The 27477-nt window shown below is 38.1% G+C and overlaps 2 protein-coding genes across 6 annotated transcripts in view; one reads left to right on the top strand and one right to left on the bottom strand.

Moving 5' to 3' along the window:
- TECPR2 (tectonin beta-propeller repeat containing 2) overlaps positions 1 to 18639 on the bottom strand; it is a 43463-nt gene extending 24824 nt beyond the window's left edge. Inside the window, exons 1-13 of one of the 3 annotated variants that reach the window (XM_084521745.1) lie at positions 18528 to 18630; positions 18059 to 18192; positions 13573 to 13857; positions 13306 to 13434; positions 12777 to 12908; positions 11643 to 11800; positions 10218 to 10530; positions 9607 to 9739; positions 7741 to 8205; positions 6131 to 7125; positions 4826 to 5009; positions 2787 to 2960; positions 416 to 596 (exon numbers count right to left, since the gene is read on the bottom strand). In XM_084521745.1, the coding sequence (XP_084377871.1) occupies positions 416 to 596; positions 2787 to 2960; positions 4826 to 5009; positions 6131 to 7125; positions 7741 to 8205; positions 9607 to 9739; positions 10218 to 10530; positions 11643 to 11800; positions 12777 to 12908; positions 13306 to 13434; positions 13573 to 13806 (3098 nt within the window). In that variant the 5' untranslated portion in view covers positions 13807 to 13857; positions 18059 to 18192; positions 18528 to 18630. Of the gene's footprint in view, positions 1 to 415; positions 597 to 2786; positions 2961 to 4825; positions 5010 to 6130; positions 7126 to 7740; positions 8206 to 9606; positions 9740 to 10217; positions 10531 to 11642; positions 11801 to 12776; positions 12909 to 13305; positions 13435 to 13572; positions 13858 to 18058; positions 18193 to 18527 lie in introns of all 3 variants that reach the window. The other 2 variants (XM_084521744.1, XM_084521746.1) reach the window with 2 other exon arrangements.
- CINP (cyclin dependent kinase 2 interacting protein) lies at positions 18534 to 26850 on the top strand. Of its 3 annotated transcripts, XR_014693842.1 has the most exons (6): positions 18534 to 18707; positions 19652 to 19820; positions 20987 to 21113; positions 22698 to 22827; positions 24302 to 24580; positions 26590 to 26850. XR_014693842.1 is itself a non-coding variant. In XM_084521768.1 (5 exons), the coding sequence occupies exons 1-5, from the start codon at positions 18551 to 18553 to the stop codon at positions 24502 to 24504; spliced, it is 786 nt and encodes a 261-aa protein (XP_084377894.1). In that variant the 5' UTR covers positions 18534 to 18550; the 3' UTR covers positions 24505 to 25292. The 3 variants fall into 3 exon arrangements, 2 of the variants coding, with proteins under 2 accessions (XP_084377894.1, XP_084377895.1); XM_084521768.1 differs by lacking the exon at positions 26590 to 26850 and having other exon boundaries at positions 24302 to 25292; XM_084521769.1 differs by lacking the exons at positions 18534 to 18707; positions 26590 to 26850 and adding an exon at positions 19040 to 19118 and having other exon boundaries at positions 24302 to 25292.
- The last annotated feature ends 627 nt before the right edge of the window (positions 26851 to 27477 follow it).

The raw sequence follows: 27477 nt of genomic DNA, 5'->3' as shown, positions 1-27477 counted from the left end.
GGATTTAGTCTCAGGAAAAAAAATCGCTCAAATATGTGGAGAACCCTTTAAGGCCGTTACAGCAGAGATTAAAGAAATAGTATTTAATCAAAAGTCATATTAATATACATTATTAAAGGTCTTTTAAGCACTGTTCTCACTTTCTTAAACTTGCTTTTAACTGCATTATCACTTCTGTTCACAGCAATTTCTTTCACTACATAACAGTCATTCATCAGACAGAAAAAACACCAGTTACTCTGGGTATGTCTGGACAAAGACTAAAGGAAATCATATGTAGTATCTATAAGCACATACACACACACACACTCCAGAAGAAGTTCATGTAATAAATCTTCAAATATCAAGGAGTTCCAGCACTGAAAACAATGCGTTTCGTTCCAGTTACGATGCTGTCCTGTTACACTGCCATTACCTGACGATATCGCTCTTCCACTGCTCTCCTTCAGGACAAAAGCTGCGTACTCCCTCCCGGTATAGCAGGGCCCGTTGCTCACTCAATGCCCATACAACGTTATTTCTGGAGGTAACCTGCGACAGTGGATAAGGGCAATCAACCTTTACTGCTCTGGCACAAGGGCGATCCACACTCAGGCCTAGAAATCAGAAAAAGGAGGATTTTTAAAAAAAAATGTTTGGCTTTTTGCAACTAAAGGAAAAGAGCTACCCAAAGAAAAAAAAAGGGGGGCAGAGGGGGAGATCTCTGATATGCCAACACTTCTCATTTGATCACTATTTTCTTAATAAACTGTTCTTTCCATGAACTATTAATCATGTCCTCTAATACAGTTGAATTTATATGCTAAGACATAAAGCACTGCATTATCCTTCAACATCTTGCAGAGCCCCCAAGTCCTGTGCTGTCATTTCTGTTCCTTTTCTCCCTCTAGTGACAATATTGGGAATCTCCATTTACAAAAACGTATTAGACTTTGCAGAAGCATTAAAGAAAATAATGCAAGAATCTTTGCCCAGAACATGCCAGGGAGAAAGAACCTGGTCTGAATAGAGGCAGTTGAGCAATTACGAAAGAGCATGCCACAGCAAGGAGTACTGCAAGGAGGTGGGAGGCTCTGGTAGGTTACATATGTTTATATACATAATCTGGAGGAACACCTCTCCTTCACAGTTACACTGAAGATTGATTTACACGCTTGCATGTGAAACACCTTAGGAGGCAGAGCTTTTGTTTAATCTTCTTGTGCTTCTAAGCAAGCCTGAACAAACTCATCTGTATGATATTCTAGACTGACAACTGCTCAGTTTCAAATCTTTGAGAACACTCGTTAGACAGGGTGGTGGTGCAGGGAATGAAGAGATGCAGAAGAGATAACCATCACTGGTTGCCTCTCATTAACAAGACACACTGAGAATTTATTTTTGGCATCAACGACAAATTTAGAAGCCTAAGAACAGCAGAATACAAGCTGATGCAATCAAACCAATCTATCACAGGAAAGAAAAAAAATATTGATTCAAACCTCTACGGAGCCCTATGTGACTGGCATCAAGTTCACTCTCTATCACCACTAGCCATGCTTGTTGGCAATATACATGTGGCCTTGATTTCTCTGTAACTACTAAACTTATTCAAAGAAAATAATTTAAGAGCAAAATGCTTTTGAAACAACGCTATCTACTCAAACAGCTTCATCATGAATAATTTTTATGTGACACTAGAGCAAGTAACTCTACAAGAGAAATCAGAGTATCAAAATTAAATGGAAGATAAATAAGAATTTTTATAGCCACTCTGAAATATTTTCCTGTTTGAATGTTGTTTTTTTTTTTTTTTTGCTGTTATCCCTTATCCCTATCTTCCTCCTACTTGCACAGTAATTTCTTCATCATGTTATTTGTAATTTCTCCTTATCAACTCAGCTCTCTGTGCAAAGCCAGCATGCCCAAGGGTTTTTGATACTCTTCTCTCTTAGCTCCATAAACTGGAGCTACATCCTAGAAATCGGCTTCTCTCTAGCTGCTTGCTTCTAGCCAACACTCCCCACATTAACACTTTCAAATGCATCCTCTTCTATTCACTGAAGCAGATAAAGCTAAGGCCATCATTTCAAAGTTGCCACTGCAATATCCCTTTCTCTGGTCCTTGCCTCATTCGTATCCAGTGACAAAGCAGCTGTAGAGACTGCTGATTCCTCCATTCCTCCATTGGCTTTGCTTTCTCTCTGTCAAATAAAATACATACCACTTCCCTATACTTCAGAATCCATTTGTGTCTTCCATATATTACCTTCCTTTCACTGTCAAGTGGTAAATTTTACCTCCAACAAATCAATTCTTTTCAAAACAAATAGCTTTTGCTTTCTTTTACACTGCTTCCTATACCTGAATTTCTTCTGAACAGCCACATACTATCTCCTTTCCTTTCCAGTTCCTTCTTAAGTTAAAATCTTTCAAGCAAAAAAAAAACACTCAAGGCTATATTGTCTTAGCACACCATGCCATTTTCACTGCAAGCGTATTATTTCAATAGTTTCTGCAATCCTTTTTACATTTATCTGCATCCATCCCATGTTCTTCCCATGTCATAAATACTCTATACTGAATGTACACCACTTTTTATTTTTTTAAAGTGACCATGAACTGGCTTCTTCATCATCCCAATTTAATATAATATCTCTAGACTGTTTACAAACATTTCTCGATATAAAAACATTTTCCTATGCTTTGGCTTCAGATAAAATTTTAAATCTAATTGTGATCACTCAATAGACTTGAATGCTCATACTTTAGCTCGCAATAACTGAAAGAGATTGCAATTTAAGTACCTGTTTGCAAATACAAATCTCCATTTGTTCTGATGATCCAGGCAGTGTCATCACTTAAGGCTACAAATACAGCCTGAGGTAAAGCCTCATACCAGTGTCGTTTTCCTTTTATAGTTACTTTTCCACAAGCAAATGCTTTGTTAGTTTTCTGTTCAATCTTCCAGAGAAGTGCCCCTGTGTTAATTAAGAAAATCATTAAGAACTTAGGAAAGAACATACTACCTCTAAGCAATTACTGTAACTGTCTTGTCCTACCTACACCTAAATGAATGTGAGGGGAAAATAAGGTAAACCTGTACCATTAAACAAAAATGCACGGTCTAAAAACTTACATTTTTTTAAAGGCAAGAACAGAACTGGCCAACTTCCATAGGAATTTCTGAAATGCATTTACCATTTAGAGTACGTGTGATTTTTAAGTGTTTAAATGCAAATAAATCACTTCTCCTTAGTTACACATTGAAAGCTAACAAAATAAGTTCACATAAGGGTGAAATGAGCCCACTGTTAAGAAACTGCAGTTCACAGCTCACCTCCATATTAGTTTGGTTTATCCTTAGTACACTTACACTCATTTACAGTACCTGTGACAAATCCTTTCACAAACATCATACTTAATGATTTTTTAAAGAGTATATAAAGGAAGAGAGGATATCGTAGTACTTTCACCTTTTACAAATACTAGCAGTATTAATATTCTAAATGCTAACTTTGGTGGACCAGTTATGAATGACAAACAGCTGAACAGGTACGCTGTTCCACACACCACTGGGCAGTCCTATCATCTGTTCACTGCTCAGCATGTCACAAGCAGACAAAACTCAAACGCTTCCCCACCTTCAGAACTTTTTCCCCGACTCCAATTAGCAAAGATAGCTCACAAAAAGAAGACCATATGGAATTCCAAATTTAACTGCTGATTAGGAACTGTGCTGGTTCATACCAGGGAAACATATCATCATATCAACTGCCTTTGAATAATTCCTCAAAGTAGCATTTCATTTCCTTTTGACCTTTGTGGTTAATATGCTCTTGTGTAAACATACACAATTTCAAAACTCTGAATTCTAGCAATGTACATGGGCTCAAGGAAAAATTGGGTAAGTTCCTGGAACTAAGGAGAAAATAAATGCAGAGAAATCATTGAGCCATCAACAATTGCAGTCTGAAATTCCTGAGGGCAACTGTCAGATGCGTTAGCTCACTTTCCTGCAGGCATCTGCTTTTGACCACTGTTAAAGACAAGACACTCAGTGGATGAACCTCTAATCTGACCTAATACAACTACTCTTATATTTTTGCCCATCACAAAGCTCAGCTACAGATCAAGTAAAACCCTTCTTCTTAGACCAGACCGAAAATCTTCCCCTACACAGCGAGAAGCAAAGAGTAATGCATTTTTAGAGATGAGAGTGGAAGAAAAGTAGAGGCAGAGCCAGAGACTAAGTTTAGACACTTCTGTTTTCACAACAGTCCTGAAGCAATCTGAACGGACAAAAAGTGAAGCAAATTCATCCCCCAAACCCATTTATCCAACATAACCCTCACTCCAAAAAAAAACAAAACAAACAAAAAACAACAAACAACCCACAACCCAGAATAAACTCATAAAGAAACAGACCAAGGTGTTTTATTTTTTTTAAAACTCAACAAAAAAAAAAAGGCAAAAGCAAAAAGAATTCTATGTTTGCAAAAAATAAGTAAGTAAGTTTGGGAATCGTAAGCAGTTTTGTATCAAAAACCAAGATGAGCGCTTCTTGATTCATCTTCACCTATCACTGAACTACTCCTGTGGTTCACTTCAATCAGTAAGCTGCAGTAAACTTGACAAAGTGCAATGTTAACTTGTTAGAAGACAGCCACCTAAAATAATATGATATCCAGATGTACTGAAGATGCAGTCACATGGTATGACTTTTTTTTTTCCCTCCATCTATTCAAATAACAGTGAATATTAAAAAATAAAAAAGCAAAGAGAATCCCCAAGTCTGTGGAAGTTTTGTATTTATGAGGTTACAGTGAAATAGAAGCCTACCAACCTGAGGGGGAAACTGCCACCTGCTGGACACCATCCTCAAACTTCTGCCACCGCAGTCCAGCGGACGGGAGAGCGCTGCAGTACAGGCTGCCTCTGTAGTCCAGGCACCAAATATACTTTTCTGAGACAGCCAGGCTCAAAATGCCATAGCCAGGGCCAGAGTATCCCATCCAGCTCTCTGCAAACTAAAAATTGTAGAGTCAGAACAGCGGCAGGTGTCTTCAAACTGCACAAGAAAATGGCTACATAAGAATTTTGTTCTCAGCACTCAGTTCTGTCTGTATGGTTCAGGAGTCAAATATTATGGAAATTTGGTTTATCTTGAATTTTGATAGCTTGTATTAGGGGTACCCAAGCAGTGCATACATGACCTATAATGAAAGTACCTGTAGAGCTTTTAAAAACATTCCAGAACCTGAGAATATAACAACAACTCTAAACTAGAAGTCTTTTACACTTGGAGTTTTGAGTTGATAGAGTCCTATTTACTAACAACTGCAGCCCAACCTTTCTCAACAAATATCTGTTGATCTTAACACATGGCTGTAACAGATTTAAAACAAACAAACAAACACAAACAAACAATATGTACATATATATTAAAACAACTATATTTCCTTTTCAAGACCTCTGCTAAAACTCGCAGTGTTTTTTGTCAATTTTGCAGATTTTATAGTTAATCTTGGACTATAGAAAATAAATACTATATAAAAATTCCTATTTCTGGCAACTTTTACACTACAAAATAACAACAAAGAAAAGAAGGGTAACAGGAAAAGGGAAAAACACCAATATTTAAAATAGCACTAATTGCTGTCTAGGACACAGAGAAAGACTAATCCTCATTCTGAGTATTTACAGGTAAAACTAACCTTAACCAGAGACCCTCCATGTGAGACAACCAGCATTAATTCCTAGAGAAATCAGTGGAAGTTGGAAGCATTATCATGCAGGATTCGGGCTACTGGAGACCCAAACAAGGAACAGCCTTTGAGCACGGCTTGGTTTTACTTTTTACTCTTTAATGAATGAGTTTGACATTTCTGTCAAATCAGAAATCATAATGTTGATGCTGAATAGGCCTTACAGCCAGTACAGTGTCCTTACCTTGTAAGGACACATCAACCATTCTGAAGTCTGATATATCACATTTCATAATAGTTAAAACACATATTGCTGCTTTTGCTTTATGTTTTACTTGTTAAGTGAGAAGAAAATTGCTTCCTTAAGTAAGAGATAGTAGTTACACACATTTCTTTTAAAATGATGAGTTTTTAAATATTTCAACTAAATTGGAAACATATACCTGATCAGATTTTAACAGCACCATTTCATCTAGGCTTATCCTGGACACATCCTGGGAACCAGGCTCAGCACCAACTTCAGGCATGCTAGTCTCTGAGGACGAATACGGTAATCCATGTCCATAAATATCCTCCTCTTCATCACTTGAGGCAGATTTCTCTGTCTTACTTTCATGAGTATTTGTTACCCATTCAGTAGTGCTACTATTAGATTTAGCTTTGATTGCACTTTCAAAATTCCATCCACAAAGTGAAGTGTTCTCTGAATCAGTATCTTTAGAGATGTCAAAGTGGAGAACAGAAGGATCTGACAGAACACTGTGTATTAAAGAATGCTGCTGTTGGTCTTCACTACCAATTTCATCATTTTCCTTTGGTGGCAGTGATGTCTGAACACCAAGTACACTGTTAGATTCCAAAATCATTTGGTCCGTAAGGTCTGGTTCTTCAAAAGGCTTTTCAGTATCCTGCAGATTCATTTTATCTAAATTTTCATCTATTTTACACAATGTACTAAAATCCTGATCTTCTTGGCTCGGCTTTCCAAGACAGCATTCATTGCTTGCAGAAAGCACACTATCATTATTTTCAGTATCAACATTGTTTGTCAAGTCTTCTGTGACAATTAGAGGGGAGACAGATGTCAGTGTATCTATAACCGTTGATGTACCCATGCCACTGTCACTATTTGGAAGTTTCTGCACATTAACTGTATCTCCATTTTCTTCATGAATTAGCTCAGTTGCAGACTCAGGAGACTGCAGGACACTGAAGGTTTCTGAGCCATTATCTTCTTGCAAGATTGTATGGGACTCCACACTGAACATGCTTTCCTGATCTGGAGACCCAGTACTCAAATGATCGATGCTGCCACTCATTAGGCTAGATGTCATGGAAAATGAATCTGCAGTCAGTGAATGTGGACTGTCACCAGAAAGCTGACGCTCGTAACATGGTGTTCCTTCCAGAGAGCCATGGTTTCTTTTGGTCCCACTTTCTGTTCTCATTAAAAACAAAAAGGAGGGGGAAGGGAGCATATTAATAAGAGCCATTAAATATTTTTATCATTGGGATAGGTACAGAGTTAAACCTATGTTTTGACAAACTGATTTTTTCCACTTCAACACTAAGTGATGCTCATAAAACCAAACGAGTCTTAATAGCAAAACATTTCAAGAGTATAACAACAAAAAAAGATAAACATTTCAAATAACTAGGTACACACATGCTATTTTAATAAAGTAAAAAACATGACACCGTCAAATACGTTAACTAGGATGAATAGATATTACACAATTCCAACATAAACCTGTAAACAGAGCACACAGTGGTGTATTACCATTAACCCATACTTCATTTAGAACATTAAGCATATTTACACAAAGTTTAAAGGAATAAAAGAAATAATCTAAAAAGAAAGATGTAATCAATTTATTGCTTTCAAAACAGGGTTTCATCTTAAATATAAAAGGCCCACCACAATCACTCCAAATAAGTCAGAGTTTTGGATCCCACGTGACAGCATAAACAAAACACATCAAACACACTTAGTGTGAAACTATCAAATGTGACACATTCTAATAAATGGTGGTCAAAGTTCTTCTAGGCTTACCTTGTTTCTTCTTCTTTTTCTTTTTCACTTTTATGGGCTTTACAATGAGCTCTTGATCAAAATCTTCAGAGCTGATAGTGCTGAACCGTTGTGAAGAAAGATGACACTCCCTCTGAGCTTCTGAGTCTGCACATATCATAAAACTAGAGCCACTGTCCACAGAGTTTATTGAGCTGCTCCTGCTTCTTGACTCACTTGCTACAGAGCAGCCCCTTTTTCTCGTTTCATTGCTCAAGTCTCCCACTTTATCAAAGCTTTTTTCCGATAGCGTTGGAGTTTCCAGATTATCTTTCGCTAAAGAATAAGAGTCATTTTTATCACCAATACCTGAAGGGGAAGTAACCATTTTTTTATCTGTTTCCACTGAAGGGCTAGATGATACAGATGCAACTACCGATAACGGGGTCAGCAAATTAGGACTCGTATCTGTTAAAGGATTCAGCACTTTTGAATTCACATCTGAAACTGACCAAAAGAAAAATAAAAGTATAAATACTAAGGTGTCAAGTGAGTAACAGCATAGTTCTTGGAGAGGGTTCAAAGAAAAGAAACTTTATCCTACAGAAAATACTCTAAATGCATATTTCATATATATATATATATATATATATAATTATATAATTTCATGCAAGTAAATCTACATAAAATCAGTTTAGAAAAATCAATTCCCCAAAGCTTGTATCAAGCCTCTAATAGTAAAATTCTGTACCATTCTGTGTACATAAATACAAAGGCAGGTCTTTAGCTGTAAAGACCCAGCAGTGTTACATACTGAAGTACCACATTGCATGTGTTCAATTTCTTCAAACATTCAGTATCCTGCACGCATGCACACACACAAAAAGAGCAAATAAACCACCGTGGCAGTTAGAGGAAAATGCATTTCAAGAAGACGCCTTTCAAACTATACTTGGAAGTTAAGAATAATAGTAAGTACCTTCTAAAAGTTTGTGAGTAAAGAACTGTTTGAATGATGAAAGCTTATGCTAAGTGCAAAGATAAAATAGATTAAGTCCTCTAGCACTCACTGAAACTTCATAGTTTTTGCTAGCATTTTGTTATACAGAACTAAGATGGAATTTTTTAAAGTGCATAAATAGCCTTTCTGTGACTGTAATATGCTGGGTAATGGTGTTTACAATATTGTATGAGGAGAAATCAGTCAGCATCATCATTAAAGGAAGTATTACTAATCCATTTTAGAGTTCTAGCGACACAGATGCTGAACTCAGATGGCAACAAATATAAAAATAAGCCCTCATATTATTTTTGGAAATGTAGTGAATGTTCTTTGGGTGTTTTGCAAGTTCCTTCTTATTCATTGCTAGGAAAGCTGAGATTTCCTCTGGAATATGAGTGGTGACAGGTGACATCATAGATACACAGGTATCAACATACCTGAAATGTATCACAGAGACTCAGGAATAAAGTATCATACATACTCAGGAATCAACACACTCAGCTATCTCCAACACAAACAACTGAAATTGGCCAATACATAGATAACCATGATCACGAATGCGGACTGTTTCACTAACATTGGCCTAAATAAGGCCTAAAATGCACAGATTAGAGATGCCTGGCTAGGATAACATCAATCAATTCTCAAAAAAATTGAACTATAATTCCTTAATGTCCCCATTCTTGCTGCAGCCAAAACAAAATCTCAGATGACCAGGTAAAAATCACAGCTCTAAATGTAATTTGCAGAACCATAAGTAATTCCACAGAAGATGGTAGGTTTTTGCAGTAACCTAGAAGGTGGGCTTTTTTCAGTATCAAAAGCCAAACAAACAAACCCCACAAAGTTACAATAGACACCACATTCCATGAGGCACATACTAAAGTTTGCTAATCTGTACAAACCTATTGATGACAATCCTTCTGGTCTACTTGAAATTCTTATTATGTCTCTATCTCCTTTTAAGAGAAAAATCTCATTGTTCGTGCAGGACACAGACACAATATCACCATATCCTTCCAAGCCACCAATCAAAGCCTATAAAAAAATCAACAAAAAAAGAGATAATTAGCATCAGATTAATCTGATGGTTGGACAAGATTAGGCTCTTAACAATTGTAAATTTTTCACTGGAATTTAATTGACATACTTACAGAACAAGGATGCTATCAAAAAGAAAGAAAACAGCAAAACAGGCAAGTACCTCAGTCCTGATGTAGCTCAATTTTTATACTAATTTCTATTCTGTGAAATGTCATGGGTCTATGCATTTCCTGTCTGAACTAGCAGTAATCAATTACTTAAACAATTTAAAATTTGGTGTCAGAAAAGAACCACAGTACTCATTTTTTAGTACTTGCTTTTTTAAAAAGAAAAAAAAAAAAAAGGAAGAGTCTTCTTTTTTAGATTTAAATATGAGTTTATATCACAGAAGTGTATTGGATAACCCAAAGTCTCACAACACAGCATGAACAAAAACAGGTAAGAAACAGAACATGCACCAACAAGTGCCTACCTGGTTCACAGTGTCTAATAAGTAGATGCTGTATTCATTCCAGGTCAGCACCCATCCTTCTCGGAAAAAGCATGAAACAAGCCCGAGGTGTTTTTCTGGGGAACTATAACTTCCTCTGCTGGATGTTTCCAAACGCGGATACAATTCAAAAGTGTTTATTCCTCCAGCAAATACATCTTTCAATATGAATGTGGCCTGAACAGTTCCATGAACATCAGACTTCCAGAGGCGAAGTCCAGGTCTGGCAGCAAATAGCGTCAAATCAGTCTGTTTACACAGACCAGGTATAAAACACGCTCCAAATTTGCCACTGCTAAAATGCAAAAACAAGAATGTTTTAAAGAAGCTATACACACAACTTAGATTTTAAAACTAGTGTCACAAATTTAAAACTGCAGGTTGTCAAAATTAAAAATTTTGTTCAATTAAAGTATTCAGTCAAACATCTGAAATACAAATCTGGTTTCAGTACAGTAAGAACACTGCTTCCAGGTAACAAGAGCTTTCCCTCAGCTTCAGGAGTCAGACATCACACCTATTAGACAAGTTAAATGCTTCCTCCAAACACAGCTGTAACACAACTTTGTCCATCTTAGTAAGATTCTACCATTCAGTTATTCTTCTCTGAGAACTGATAAAAACAAGCAGAAAACTACTAAATAATATTAAGAAATTGATAACCTCTATTTACAAGGAGCAGATCTCAAGCTGATGTTAAAATCTTTGTCCCTCGTGCATAAAAGCACTGTTACTATCACCCAAGAAAACCCCTTGTTTATAGGTAAGGGGGGCCATTGGTGTTCCTTTACTGTTCACATGCCTGAAATACACATCATAAACCTTCTTTCAAGGGTCAATTTCCAACGCTTCCAGATATAGTCAGCCATGCTGTTCTAAGACAGAGTGCTCTCTTCCTGCATATCTCAGAGCAATTACACAATAAATGATGCCACAAGGTCATACAAGTTCCTAGCCTTCAAGTCAACTTTAAGTGCTTACTATACACCTTCTCTTTCAATTCACTTTGGTGTTTAAAAATAATTAAGATACTGACTACATTAAGTAATACTTCACCCATGAGAAGGACCAGCTTACAATGCTCACTCACACCAAGTCACAGTAAACAGCAAGGGACCGCAGATGAAGTATAGCAGTGCTTCCAGTTTAAACAAACAGAAAACACCTTAAATATTTTTGCATAATAGTGCCCTGCAAATATGATTGTAACATATTTGCAACTACATACTTTTTAAATAAGCAGAATTGTCATTTCATGTTTGAGCATACACGGCTGCTGTAACTACACTTTTTATGAGTGGACTGCTGTGTTGTATTAATTTCACTGCTTAGATCACCCTTTCTGTAATCCGCTCTGAAAAGCTAGAATTAACTGATGTGCCTGCATCAAGATTTTATGAGGGTTACTTTTTTCTGGGCTGTGTTCCAACTTGCTTGACAGATTTCTCTTCTGTGTAGAAAAGTACAGTTCGTTGTAAAGTCGAGACAAGCAGCACTTTCTGGTTGTAATCCAACTGGACGATTGAAGATGGCTCTTCCAACACAAGGCTGGAGTTGCAAATACCCTTTCAAAAGATACATGAAATTAACAAGAGTGGTGAACCTTTCTAAAAATATATGACACTTTAAACTAACACTTTGAAGAAATCAATATGCCCAAGAAGGCAAAAACAAACAAGCAAGCAAGCTATAAAAAAGCTGTTCAAAACAACTACTGTTCTGTGAAGTTCACTTACTGAATGTGAAATTCCTTTATGTATTCAAGGGGGAGTTAGACTGTTGCACACTATGAAATACAATTTCTCTGGGAATTTAGCTAGCGTGTTTCACTTGAACTTAACAGAAACCCGAAACTGCATATTTTCTTCCTTCTTTTCCCCTACTATAGCATGCTGAAACAATTTTTACATTTGGTGACATTACACCTTTCTGTCAAATCAGCCATGCACCATCCAACAATCACATAAATCAGGATGACTGTTGTTTAAAATCTCTTCCTCACTGACATAAAAACAAATTACTACTTCTTTTGTTGATGTTCCAGGTCTGAATTAATTCACCACCCATTAGAAAAATTCCATTTACTGGTAACATGCTAAAGCCACCCAGTAGAACCCAATCATATTTTCATTCTACACTCTACACTGAGATGATGAACAATTCAGAAAAAAGTACTTCAACTGTATTGAATCAGCAAATCAGCAAACTTACATCATGTGAGTACACGCTTTCCAAATTAACAAGGGGAAAATACTAGCTGAAAACTGAAGAAAGATGTGCACAGTTATTTCAAAAAGAAATTTGATAAAATTGGAAGAATCATTTTTTTTTTTTTAAAGCGGATGTGAAGGATTTCCAATGGTCAATTTACTGGGTATACGCACACCTACCTACGTGTAGGCACACCAGTAAAACAATTAATTAATCCAATTTGTTATATGATACTAAGCAATTAACTAACTGATAATTATTTAAACACAGAAGCATTTTTTTTTCAGAAAACTGTGAATTGGAATTAAGATATTTAAAATAAGCATTTACCTGGTCTAGGTCTAGAGCAGAGTAAACAATCTTTCCTTTGTCATCTCCAGAAAACAGTTTCATTCCATTGGGACTCCAAGCTAAAGCTGTAATGCTACTTTTGTGGATACCAGCAACATCAAATCTCCGAAGCTGTGAAACAATACCAAATGAATGAATGCAGGGAAGGAAAAACAGACACAAAGCCTATTCAGTGACTTGGACTAATAGATCAGAGATCAAGTAAAAAATGCTGGCCGTCCTAATTTTTGTTTAAAAAACAGCAACACCAACCACCAAGTAGCTCAACCAGTTATTACAAATGATGAATTCCTTGGAAGAATTTTGATTATATACATTTTGTAAATGATAAAAACGTTTTAAGATTATTGCTTTTATAAGCTTAACATATGAACCCCGAAACATATTCGCAGATACTTCATCAGGCAAAATTCTCTCATTTTCACTATCACAAAGAACTCCCTTAACATTCTACGAGGAATCACCGTAATAAACCTCACAGAAGTGTAGACAAAATACAAAGCTTTACCTGTTTGTTTCTTCCAGGCAATGATGACACAAGCTGAAAAACTGCAACCCGACCTGAGGCTGTACCAACAGCAACTAGATCATCGAAACAACTCAACAGCTTTACAAAAGTAATAGATTCACATTTCCCCTGTTGGAACAAACCACACAGAAAATTTGCAAAGTTATCGAGAGACAAAATAGAGTTGCAAACAGTCACCCAATTCTGAGCAACTCAGCACAGACCAAAGCTTCATTAGAAGTGACAATGTTAAAAGTCCACTTTTACCTCAAAATTGTATTTTTTCATCTGGTTTAAATGTCTGCAGTAGAGATAAAGCATCCCAATGCTGCTCCCCACTGCAATGTAGTCTCCATTGGTATCAAGTGCTGTGAGGTATACCACAATAGAGCGAAAGCCTTTTTGGACCTTTGTTGGAATGGCATTGAGTAGATAATATAAGGGACAAAACTCCTTAAATATAACCGGTGAAGCCACAGATGCCATAGCAAGCATTGGCATCAGTAATTTTAAGGCAGAAATAAATGCGTGTACTTCACAACATACGAAAATCTGAAAGACAAAACCAAAAGACAGCCCATTAACTTCTTGAAGAAAGGAAGAACAGTTAACTAAGTCATTGTTTAGTAAGTAGGAATGCAGAAATTGTCAGCTTTTGTTTTGCATAAAGAAAAAAAAAAAGGGCAGAACAACTTACATCCCCTGGTAGAGTTTAAGAAGAACCTTGCTGTTTAGAATAAACTTGTTTTTTTCAGTTCAGTTCTCATCTAAGGATATATGTTAACCACTGAATTTGGGATAAGCTTTTTTTTCTTGCAGCTATGACCTCATTGAAGTTGAGAAGAAATACTGTACTTGAACATATTTGGGTAGTGAAAGAACCGTATGGGCTCTGCCTGACACTGAACGATCCACAGACTATTTCCTCACCCATCTGAAGACTCCAGCCTCAACCTTCCCAGAGCTAAGAGCGTGGGATGCTCACTGTGTATGAAAGCACGATAAGATCTAAGTGTCAAGCTGGTATTTATGCTCAACTCCCCAACCTTTTTGCCCCCCAGCCTCAAGAAAAACATGATCGAGAAGCAATTCAGTTAGGTCTGTATCTACTATATAACCAAATAATGACCAACAAATAAAAATAGCATGGGAAGAAAAGGGCAACACAAACATGAAAGAATTCCCAATCTGGCCAGTACGTGAAGGTATCCACATAGCAATGGAATTTAAAAAGATAAGGGGTGAACAGTAAAAGAAACAGAAAAAAAAAAAAAAAAAAAAAAAAAAAAAAAAAAAAGTACCATATGCCTGTGATGCCTGTGTTTCCCTTTATGGGTAAGCGAATAACTTCATGCTGATGAATGTCACTGCATGCATACATATGGGAAAATTTTGTTTAAATTAGTTAAAAAGAATAAAAACAGCAGGTTTTCTTATCATGGAGTGACAGCCTTGACATGTCCGTTTTGTAGCAGTACCTATTCTCTTCGTGAATGATTTTAGAAAATGGGAAAGGAAGGAAATCTCCACTTCTTAATTGTATTTTGCTGTGAGCAAACCCAATTAATGAAACAGTTTCGAATCTCCCCAAAATAGATGCAAATTTCCAAGACAAGAATCTGGATTTCTGGAAAGAAAGCTTTCTATGCTTGTTCAAGGAAGTAAACGTTGAAGATTTTCTTTAGCTTCAGCAGCTATAACTACCTTAGAGAAACAAGAAACAGAAATATGCCACTTGAAGTTGGAAACACCTCTAAACGCTGAAAATTATTCTGAAAAATATTCCCACTGCAAACTGCGTGCTGTGTCCTATTATGCTTGTATTTCTCTAGGATAAAAATGGTATTTGTTTTGCAGCTTCACACATTGCTTACAGTGTAACTCAACTAAATCAAAAATAATACAGCTGCACTAGTTTAGTACCTCCATTACCAGGAAAAGCTCCGATGTCTCAATTTTCAAACTGTGCCACTGAATTGTGCAAGAGGATTCAGCATGCTGGCTTCGGGCCCCCCAGCGCTTGCTGTCACCAAACAATTTCATTAAATCCAAAGGGATTACTTGTGGGACATTACCCTTTCTAGCCCACATCAGACAAGACAGCAGGAATCAAGTTTGGTTCCAGGGCCCATATTTGCTCTGTTACAAAAAGAGGCAGTGAACAAGCTAACAGAAGTTATCAGCTGTTCTTAATGGTGATTAAGAAAATAGAAAATAATTCCACTCCCCAGCAGTGTTTACTACCTATCAGGATGCCTACTTCATAAAATATCAATGTGTCCAAACTATTTCTGAAAGAAAAGGTTTTTACAGAGTTGTTTGCTAAGGTAACAAATACCCTAAGTGCACCATCATTCTTCTACAACATTTTCACACATCTCTTTCCTATTTTAGGACTCCTGTTCTTTCCTTTTGTGTTTACTACCTTCCATCCACGTAGTCAAATAAGTAGAGAACCCACTGCTAGAGTCTCGTTTGTTGCTCTAATGCTGCTTTGCCAGTTTAGCAATTTTACTGGCTGCTGGTCATCTTTTTTTTTTTTTTAAACACTAAAATCCAGTCTTTGTCCCAAGTCTCACACGTACAAATCTTCCTCTGTCTAAACTAAACTTCTTCCACTCCCTAGCTACTGCCTCATGAATTTCACATATTTCACTTTTTAATTCCCCTTTGTCACTCCCACAATTCACATCTGTCATCATCCTAAGATGCTCCTGTAGCTGTGAAACCATTGCACATTCCCCAGCTGTCAAAGGGCCTTGCAGTCCTCAAAATTCATTCCCTCTCATTATCCTTCCATTATCCTCACAGCTCCATTACAACTGTTAATCCAAAGTAATTCATTACAAGCTATGGAATTACAGAAACTTCTATTATCCAGAAAAAGGGTACTCTTCTTTCTTCTGCGAAACTCTAATGGCAACTTGACACATTTTTTACAAGTCTGTGCTTAATTGAAGAAGAGAAAATGGGGGAGAGTTTGATGATATTCTCCTCCCCCATAGGAAAAATGGGAAGGAATTATTTTTTGTCACATACTAAATTGAATTTAAAAAATGCTGTCAGGTTAGGGTTCTTACTCATAAGATTTCTATGTATTATTTCCATCTTCATCAGTGGGATCGAGTAACTTTGCAGATGACCCCAAACTGAGTGGTGCAGCCAATACAGCAGGAGGGATGCCATCCAAAGAGAGCTGGGGCTGTTCAGCGTGGAGAAGAGAAGGCTCTGGGAAGACCTCGGTGCAGCTTCTCAATACTTAAAGGGGACTTATAAAAAAGTTGGAGAGCAACTTTTTACATGGGCAGATAGTGATAGGACAAGAGGAAACAGTTTTAAACTAAAAGAGAGGAGATTTAGATTAGATGTTAGAAGGAAATTCTTTGCCATGAGGATAGTGAGGCCCTGGCACAGGCTGCCCAGAGAAGCTGTGGCTGCCCCATCCCTGGAAGTGCTCAAGGCCAGGCTGGATGGGGCTTTGGGCAACCTGGGCTGGTGGGAGGTGTCCCTGCCCATGGCAGGGGTTGGAACTCGGTGATGCTCAAGGTCCCTTCCAACCCAAGCCATTCTGTAACTCTCTGAGGAGAAAGTTGTAAAAAGCAAAATTTATTTCTGTTCTCTATAACCCATTCACCCCACACAATCAAAAATTGTATTAATGAACTGTAATTTCTTGTAATCATACAAATTAGTTTCATCTTGAGTAGTTTACAGACTAACAAAACACTTGCACTGCTTGTATGAAAACATAACTGAAAGCTCAAATCATCACTTTACTAAAAATACTTCTAATTAAGTAATTTTATCTGCACCAAACAAATGCATAAAGGACTAGGGAATTGCAATGTAGCCCTATACATTCAAACACCGTGCAAATGCAATGATTCTCCGCTGATTGAGCCTAAAACCTCCAACATCTTTAGTTATACATCACATACAGCTTCTATTTGTTGATAGCATTAGATTATATTTTATCAGTTTTTCTCATTTTGTTATTAGAGGCAAAACTATTTTCACAGCCAGATGTCGGAAGGGACCCACACATTCCCCGGGTCAGCAGCAGTTATCTGAGCTGCGTAAGAGCCATTTAGAACAAATCAGATTGTGCTAAGCAGCTAGCCCACAGCAGATATACAGTAGAGAAAAATACCATATGCTACCCATGGAAAAAACTATGACCAGAAGAAACAAAGCCCTTCCTTCTCAACTCACAGAGACCACAAGCAATTAAACACTGCGTTAAACGCAGCATTTTGAAAAACAAGAGTTGTTTTTCCTTTTTTTCTGGTCTCAGAAGTGGGAATAAGGCTCAGGGCTGCCTTACAGAGACAGCTAATGTCAGAGATAATCCCATGGTTAAACAGATACGTGGTGGTAAGGAGTCAGCCGCAGGATATGCCAGACATTCAGTACAGGGGGCTAAAGCTGTCACCGCATTTCTCTGAGCCCAAGCACCCTGTCTGCACAGAAGGGACATCTGTTCTGATATATTTTTTTTTTATTATTCTTTGATAAAAATAAATCCACAAAAACGCGAATTTAAGCTTTTCAAGCTACAGACAAATTCATAGACATGACTGCTGCTAAACACAGCGGTCTGATCACAGCTAGATCCCATCAGCTACAAGTGTTATTTTCAGACACTCCTCCCGTTCTCAGCCCGAGGGCCAGGCCACCTGCCTGCCACATCTCCAAAGTTTTTTGCCAAAAAAAGAAAGCCACAGCCAAGCCGAGGGGCGCACAAAGCCATCACCTGGCCGAGGGCAGAGGGGAACCACCCCCCGGCGGCGGGCAGAGCTCGGCTCCCCGCTGTCCCAGCGGCGGGCTGGCCGCACACACACGGCTCCACACCACCGCGAAACGCCGCGGTTTGGCTCGGGAGAGGCTCTTTGGAAAGAAAAGAGGGAGAAAAAATAAAAAAAAAAAAAAAATCAGCGCTGGGCGGCAGAGACCGAAAGGAGGGCGCGGGTGCCCCGCACACACAGGTGGCGAAGGGGCACGGGGCGATGGGCTTCACTCTGCCGAGCCGGGACACCCCCCAAAAAAATCCTCCTTCCCCAAATTTTCTTTCCCCAAATCCTCCTTCCCCAAATCTTCCCTCCCCAAACCTCCCCGCACAGCGAGCCACCTTCCCCCGCCGTGCCCCCCCCCCCCCCCCGAGGCCCGCACCCCCTCTCCGCAGCCCCTCGGGCGCCCACCGCCGCCCTGCCGGCCCCGCTCACCTCGTCAGGAGCCGGGGGCGGCCATGGCTGCTCGGGGCGGGGAGCGGGGAGGGAGCCGCGGCGCTGCCCAGGCCCCGAGGCACCGGCGGCGGCGGCCCCCGGCTGCCTGCGGCGCTCGGCGGGGCCGGGGCTGGGCGGGGCCGGACGTGAGCGCACTTCCGCGGGGCGCCGCCATGGCCGGTGAGTGCCGCCGCCATGGCCCCGGCCCCTGAGGGGGGCGTGCTCGCCTCAGCCCCTCCGAGAGGCTGCGGGGCACCGAGGGGGGAGTGAGGGGTGGTGAGGGTCTGGTGCTTCCTGATATAGGGGAATAAAATGTCTGTGCCTTCTCTCCCAGCTCGCTGGCGTGTTGTTTTCAGTCGGGGATGGGGGGTTGAGGAGGGTGCCTCGGTTGTGTCGCTGGGAGAAACGGGTGACAGCAGTGTCTTGTGTGGGGGGGCTTAATGTGTGGGGCAGCCTTCAAATGGTCCTGTACGCACAGTACCAAGAGCTGGGTGTGCAGTCCCCACACTGTGTGGGGCAGGGGGTTGATGCTCGTGAGCAGAGTAGCTGTGTGGTACATCTCAAATCTAGACACAGCTGCATCAGCTACTGGTGTGTACATCTCAAAATCTGGGCTTTGTGGTCTGTGATAAAGCACCCGCTGTCTTCGGTGGGACCAGAATTTCTCCCTGACACTTGTAGATCATATATAGGTGTACTGAATTAATTGAGGTGTTCATGGTAGGAACCTTGCATGCACGTAGTCATCATTACCGTGACTATTTTTTTGTCATACCTTGAGTTAACATGCTTAAGAAAATAAGATTATAACATGTTGACAAATGACCACTACAGCAATCAGTACTACAAAACCATTACTGTCCGTGTTACAACATCACATCTCAGAACAGGGTTACTTTTTTTAATAGTATGATTATCTTGTAGCAGAACTGGTAGGTAAGGAATTAGATTTCATCATTGAACTTCTGATTGCTATAGTTCAATCTATAATAAATTCTATTTTACTTTAATCTATATTCAGCAGTAAAGCAAGGAAAACATTTATACATGCACCTGCAGGGCAGCACACGGATTTGTTTCTGTATGTTTTAAATGGCTTGAATCTTTTTTTTCTCCTCATGCAGCAAAGAGTCCTGCTGACAGTACCCCAAGAAGACCTGTTTTATCTGTCAGTGCAAGGAAAATTAAAGATAATGCAGCAGACTGGCACAATTTAATGATGAAATGGGAGAGACTGAATGATAATGGATTTACTACTGCAAACAAAATAGTCAACATGAAGATCAGTGAGCAGTAAGTATGCTAATACCATAGACAAGTAAAGTCAGCATAAGGATTGCCTTCATTGAGAAACTAATCTGTTTTCTTCAGAAGAAAGATTTTTTGTAGACTGGGGAAAGAACAAGTCAGAGTGGATTAGCTAGCTCTTAGATCAAACTAAGCCGTTGCACTTTTTGGTTACATAAACTGTTTACATTCAAATAAGGTATACATGTTTCACAAAGATTAAAATAATCTCACAATGTAGTGGTATTTGCAAGAAATAGAAAATATTTATTATACATAGTCAAGCATAAGGGCTATTTAAAATATTTACGTAATGTACAAATTGATGCCCACACAGAAAGTTGCAAGAGAGATGTAAGAGAGCTCTCTTGTATATTTACACTGATGCCAATATTACCAAATATCATTGAAGCAAGAGTTCAGCAGAATTTAAGGAAGAATCAGTGATTTATATAGGCCAAAAAAAAGTTATAACAGTGGTGATTTAAAACTAATAATAATAAAAAACAAAACACAGTAACTTTAGTAGAGCTCTGTCTTCATGCAGTGAAGACAAACCCATAACAAACAGGATTTTGAGAAGAAGCTTCTGAAGAGTCCTGACAGTTGAACAGGGATCGTTTGACAGGGTTCTGACAGACAATCTCAAAAGTATTTTGCTGAAATGGTGTCAGATGTTGCTTTCTCTTTCTAGAAGCTCCATCTCTGTCAAAGTTTACAGCTTCTGTGAGGAAGGTCAGCAAGACCATACAAGATATGTACCTGCAAACTAGCTGCTCCTGGTTCATGTTAAATGTCTTAACTTAAACTGTGAGTGAAAGTGACTTTGAAAGTGACTAGCCGAAGCCTTGACAAGCATTCGTCCTTGTCCATTATGAGAGGATGGATAACTTCCAACACAGGGGCAATGTACAGTGGGAAGAGGTGTTATCTTAACATTTGCAACTGTTTTTTTGAGCACATGCTGTAAAGTAGAATAATTCTATGTTCCTCTGAAGGTTGTGATACCTCAATTGCTCAAATGGCCAGCTGTATCATTTACTATTTTATGTTGGAATTCTCATGAACAGCCTGTGAGAAATTTTGTGTCATCAGACCACATGGATTTTAAATCTACCCATCTTGAGTACACCTGTGTGAAGTTGCTCACCCTGCCTTATGTTTCTATTTAGATTTCAAGATAACAAACTGGAGATAGCATGCGATAACAGTGGTACGGAATCTGAAAAGCCAGCTCCAAAATACAATGAAGAATTGGACAAATGCTGTGCAGAGCTACTAGAGACCTTAAAGCATATGGTAATACTATTTTTTCAGTCTTTGTACGAATCAGTTCCAAGTCTTTTCAAATATAACATAAGAAAATGACCTCATATATTTGTTGTAAACAGAAAAATTGGGATTTTTATTCATAATTCTTTGGCTTCAGACCTGAGTGATTATAATTCCAGTGGACTCCATTTATTTGCTTGATAAAGTTTTTACATCTGCCTTCTGCTTATAATTCTACTCCTCCCTTATAATGTGGTTTGTAATGAGATCTGAAAAGTAATACAAAAGTCCATTCTAAAACTGCACCTGGTGTCTTCTTTCTCATCCTGAATATACTCTTTGTTTAGAAGAAAGCAAACAACTTAAAGCACACAGCAGTGTTTTATCTACCATGATATCCATTGCAGCCATCTCTGATTAGACAATGCAATTACATTTTTAGTCTGCCTACCGGCATTTTCTGTGCAGAACTTTTTCTTTATGGAGTAGAGTAAGATAATTACTATGCAACCCACCTTCTTTCTGTATAAATTGTCAGGAATTAATGTCACCTTTAATTTTGAAAGGAAATTAAAGGAATTTCTTTGCCCTATACCAAAATGTAAATTTTTTAGTAAAAATGACTTTTATAGCCTTTAGCCATTGTGGAGGCCCATTAAAAAGACAATAGGTATGCTTTTTATACAGACAGGATACCAGACCAGTGTTTAGAATAAGCAGGAAAGCAGCTAGATTTTCCTAAGATTTTGCTCCGTGGGAAAAAGCAACAGTAATTTGTGGTTTTCCTTTTTTTTTTCTTTTTTCCCTTGAGATAGTTTGTATTCAGATGAGCAAGGGTGTTGATGCAGCTTTTTATTACTCTTGAGTAACAGGAGTCTAAGCAGCCTATGCTACATGGGATATTACGCATAGCTACTACAGACACTTTATTTTTCATTTCTTTTGACCCTGGTAAGCTGGTAAGCTTACAGATTTACAGCAACATCTGTATCTTAGCTTCTTGACTTAAAGATAGTGAATGTGAGTTCAATTTTGTTATAAATATCCGTCCCCTTAGGTAATGTACAAAGACAGGTGGACATGAAAGCGGTGGACAGGATGACCTGTTTTTCACAGCAAGCTGTTCAATCAGCCTAGATATATTGCTAGTCGTAGCTTGAACTGCTTTTCACACCTACAGCTGATCTTTTGAAATCAAATTTAAGTCACATTGACATGGTAATGTAAAAAAACATGTGTTTGTAGGGCTTGTGCCAAACTTGTTCATAGACAGTCTGATGTTTTTCCACAGTTCTAATTTACAGGAAAAAATCCAAAGAGATATAAAAAAGTGAGAGGGAGCTTTAATATATTTCTGCATGGGGGTAAAGCAAAAGAATTATGCAAAGTCAGAATCACCAATTCATATCTGGAGTGTTTGAAATTTTAGGGTATCTTATATTAAATTTGTATATAAATTCCAGCTTTGATTCCCATCTGGAGTTAAAAAAAGAATTAGAAATGTTAAGACTAAGTAAATTCCTCAGAAAGAGTATTTAAAAAGATGTTCAAGTTTATAGCAGTCTAATGTTCCTGAGATGTTCATTAGCATTACACATTCATCATTTTCAGACAAAAATACAGCTGAAAATGGAAAAGCTCTCTTCAACTACTAAAGGAATCTGTGACTTGGAAACATTCCACCACAGAGCTGGGAATTGCCCAGCACCCCTATTTCACACATGGCCCACACCGTACTTCTGTAAGTAAAATATTGATCATCTTAGATAAATGCATTGTGTTGTTGATGTCATCTAATTTAGAACTGAAAAATAAACCCTTTTATCTGGATGTCTTCCCTTGGAGAGAGGGAGTGTGAATCAGTCTCCTTTATAATTGACTAATCAATAAACACATGAGTGCACCACTTGGTTTAGGATTACTGCTGATGACTGCTTGTATGAATTGCCAAGCATTGTCTGGCATGCAACAATTGCAGCATAAAACTAAGCTTGTCAGCAGCTTACAATGTCCAAGCTGCAACAGCCACATCCTTTGTAGAGAGGGACATATTTGCAGCTTGGTAGTGTTAAGCTGCAGGCTACTGAATGACACTGAAATGGAATCCTTGAATGCAGAGAACAAGATACACCTCAGTTAATTCACAGGCAGCCGAAGGGAAATAGCTCTGATCACAGTGTCACTTGAGACAAGTAAGGAAATGTTCAGTTACTGTTAATATCAGTCCTTTTTACATTCACTAAAAGGTACTGCCTCCCAACTGCTATTGCTGCAGTTCTAAAAAATTCAAGAGGAGCCTGACTACATGCAAACCAGCAGACTTCTCTGTGAAGTCATGACAGTCGTGCCTTTGTGAAGCCCTGCTTCTTACTTCATTACCACAAGCTATCAGAAATCTTACATATTAGTTTCTGTCAGCTCAAAAGGGTAAGAATGACAAAGACAACTGCTGTCAAAACACCCATTGTGACTGAATCATTTAGTGGTGCTCTCTACTTTGTGAAAGACTAATTCCTCCTGAAAATAGTGGTAGTTCAGGCTAAGCTGGAAACAAAGATCGGTCTCTCTTAAAAATTATTTTGTGAGGTTACTTTTTAGAAAGTCAAACAATTAAAGAGATAATTATATAAAAGTACTTCAAACTCCCTACTGATACTACTAACATAACTAGTAAAAATACTAGTTTTTACATTGTGCACTTCAGGCTTTTTCTGTTGATTTGTTTTACCATTATTCTTCACTATTGGTATGACTTATTGGTGATCACGTGTTGGTAAAGGGCCTGACATCAAGTGAGGACATAAAATCATAGAACCACTCAGCAGTGACTCTAAAATGTGAAGCTTGTCTTCCGAGATAGCATTGCAAAATTTTACGATCAAATTTCAGTTATTTAAAAGGAAAGATGTAGTAACTGCTAGTTTTACAGTGGGTCCTGAGAACCAATACAACTGCTTATTCTAGAATTAAAATGCAATTCATATCAAAATCACAAGTGTTTAAAAGTATAGCCAAAAACTGAAAAATGAGGAAAATGTTTAGCATTTTATATTCAGGAATAAAAACATTATACAAACCAGGATGAATAAATATGGGGAACAGCTTTTGTAAAGGTAGAGTTCTTTTAATGATCAACATAGTACAGGCGTAATTCAGTGTTTAGGGAACTGCTGATTTGTTATGGTCATTGTGCTTGGTTTTTCTATTCATTTCAGATGAGGTTTCTCTGAAGCTCTCCGAAATGTACAAGAAGGAACTACAACTCAAGAAAACAATTGTAGAAGAAATTGCTCATTCTGCTGACCAGGATCTGATGATGGTCTATTTATCATCATGGTTATACCAGCCTTATATTGACAACAGCAGCAAACTACTGCTGGAAGCCATGCTGCTGGAAACAGGACACAGGCAGTGCTAGAACTTCAAATGTTGTTTGCCTTGCTTCTAATGATGCTTACGTGAAACTGCAATTGCAGATTTGCAAGGCTCACCAAGTAAGTTGAATTTTTGTAAAACTTATTAAAAATATTTTTCTGTTTGTATTTATTACTTCATCTCAGCTGGTACTCTTTTCTGCATGGGACAATTTGGTTTTGGCTGCTTTACCAAGTGCAATACAGAGCCTACGTAGGAGGCTGTATAGAGGCTAAGTTCTCTAATTGGAGAGAGTTGAGCTCTACTTCGTGGTCTGGGATTGGGAATTAATGCACATAGACACCTAGAACAAACAATTGCACTACTTTCAAAGTCCTGACAATCTTGACAAACTACCAAAGTCCTGACAAACTACCTACATTGTTGCTCTCACCATAGAAATTCAGTGCTTCTTGATCACGTGTTTTTTTCCGTGACTTAACAGGGCTAGCACTCTTGTACTTAGTTTATAAAAAGGGGAAGGGAAAAGAGAGCGTAAAAGGCAGGATCTAAAAGGGGATCTAAAAAGATCCACATTATTTGGTATGTGGTCCTAAAAAGCTGTTGTAGACAGCAGTGTAAATTCTGGTTTGCTTTTGTTTATAGTGTAATTTACTCTTGAAGAGTGATCCAAGCCTGAACTAGTACATTTGGAAGATTTAGTAAAACTTGCTACTGCACAGCTATTACATAAAAAGGCATTGTCTTTTTTGATTCATTGCAACTTTTAGAGATGTTTCATGAAAGGCTCTGTTGAATAAAAGCCAGTCCTGCTTTGGTTATGTCCTTAGACATATTGTTTGCTTCTTGTCATAGAGCTCAGTGAGCTTTTCTTTGGATTACTGTTTCTGATGGTTTAAAGGTTTCTGATGGTTTTGGTTTAAAGGTGTGTCCTTTTTGCATTTTTGGTTAGCAATTTACATAACAAGATTGTTAGCTCAAATTTTTGCTTTTCTTTTTCATGCTGCTTTTTGGTTTTCTTAGAAAAGAGAGTAAGGGAGCATGTTTAGGAGAATGTTAATGAAAAAGATAAATGCTGAAAGGAATTCAATACCCATGTTTGCTTTCACTCCTAAAGGTATAATTGCTGTAGCATACCATTATGCCAGACCTGGGTGGCATGGAAGAGTTGCTATGCTTGCCAACAGTTATTAAAGGCTTGGTTCTTTTTGCAAATTAGGACTTTTCACAAAAGTGTATTACAACTTGCAAACTCTGCAGCTGCTCAATCATTTTTTAAAGTTAAATCCCTAATGTCTAGTGAAGTTAGGCCCTTCTACTTAATTATGATGAATAATGCAAATTCCTCCTACTCAGTGATGGCCTATATGGCCTGCTACTATATGAGATGTTGTTTTCCAATTCCAGTCTTCTGTTTCACACAATTACTGTAGCATTCCTTAGTGCTATTGAACCACTGCTGTGCCCTGACAGATGTTTACCCTTGATTTTTCCCTGAAACAACTATTTAAACTAAAAATAACATAAAATGCACACTGCTATGAAATGGCCACAATGGCTGTGGTTTGACGTTATAAAAATCTAATTAACAGTGACAGATTCTGGAACAGATTTCTGATAGGAAACGCAGGGTCACTTTTGCTTAACTAGTTCCAAGCTGAAACCTCATAGGCTTGGGTAAGGGAGGTGCATGAACTGCCTGCAATAACTAAATAGACCTATGTGAATTGGAAAAGTTTTCTTTTGCGTGTTGCTCTGTTGAACAAAGGTTGTTTCTGACAGCTTAATAGTGTTCTATTCTTAGCCAAAATTTCTAGTGTGTAAAAAAAAAAAAAAAAAAAAATCTGCCGTAGCTCAAGAATACTGTTATGAACAGCTTTGCTAGTTTTTATTATTGCTCTTTGCAAGCATTCCGCGCAGCTTAACAGGCACCTTAATTTATCTGAGTAGGGCCAGACCCTTGTCACTATGGAAACACCTTCATACTTGAGAAATATTTCGCAAGGAGGCAAGGTTGGTTCACTTACAGAATTGCTCTTTTCAGATGAGAGTAAGTATATTGTATTTCCCAGCATGTACAGATCAGTAGGAAAGGAAGAACTGAAGCGAGTTTTCATTTTCTGCACAGGTGGAAATGGTGGTTTGCTCTTATTTCTTAGAAGAATTAATCTCTTCGGGAAGGAGACTTCATATTCACGAATCACTTTGTGCATTGACTGCTGTAGGACAGAAGATTACTGCAAAATTGTTATTGCAGAGATGTTGTGTCATTATAGTTCTAAAAATGTCATTATTATATTTGGAGCCCTCAGATGTAGTTTAGATAGACAGTATGGAAGAGGGTAATAAAGAATTGCTCACTGCAATCTAAGACTTGGAAAGACCAGCACAACCCTACTTTATATGGTATCTTCATTTGTAAAGTAATTACCTCTGGCTATTACCACCTCCTAAAAAAAAGAAAACAACACAGCTACAAAGTAACAAAAAATAACCAAAAACCAACAGAAACTCCTTAAACCCAACAACCAGACAGGAAGTCACTAAAACACCTTTCATATCCATTAATAAAATGCAGTGTCCTGCCTAATCATAAATCAACATTCAACTTGGGTAAACAAATTTAAAAAAAGGTATTAAAGGGATATTACAGAGCAGGTTGTTTCATCTCTACATTGTCCCTCTCATTTGGATTCAATTTTAATATGTTTTTACTCAGTAACTAAAAATATTTAAGAACAAATACCTGCATAAAGGTAAATTTAGCTGATTTGTCCAATTATTTCAGTATTTCATTTGTATTTAGCAATGAGGCAACACACAAGTTTTAAAGGTATGTTACCAGTTTTCAGTAATATTCACAAGAGCACAAGAACAAAATGAAGATGCTGGTGATTTATTTAGGACTGTTCTTTTTTACTTTATAAGCTTTTTGAGAGTTAGTGCCTTGGGCAAGGCTACTATCAGCAGGTAGGAATGCCCACAAAAATATCATCCAAGCAATAAATGCCATTTT

This window comes from Aythya ferina, assembly GCF_964211825.1.
Source record: "Aythya ferina genome assembly, chromosome: 5".
NCBI classification, from domain to species: Eukaryota; Metazoa; Chordata; class Aves; order Anseriformes; family Anatidae; genus Aythya; species Aythya ferina.
The sequence above is the reverse complement of the archived record's forward strand: the minus strand, read 5'-3'. Positions and strand labels throughout refer to the sequence as shown.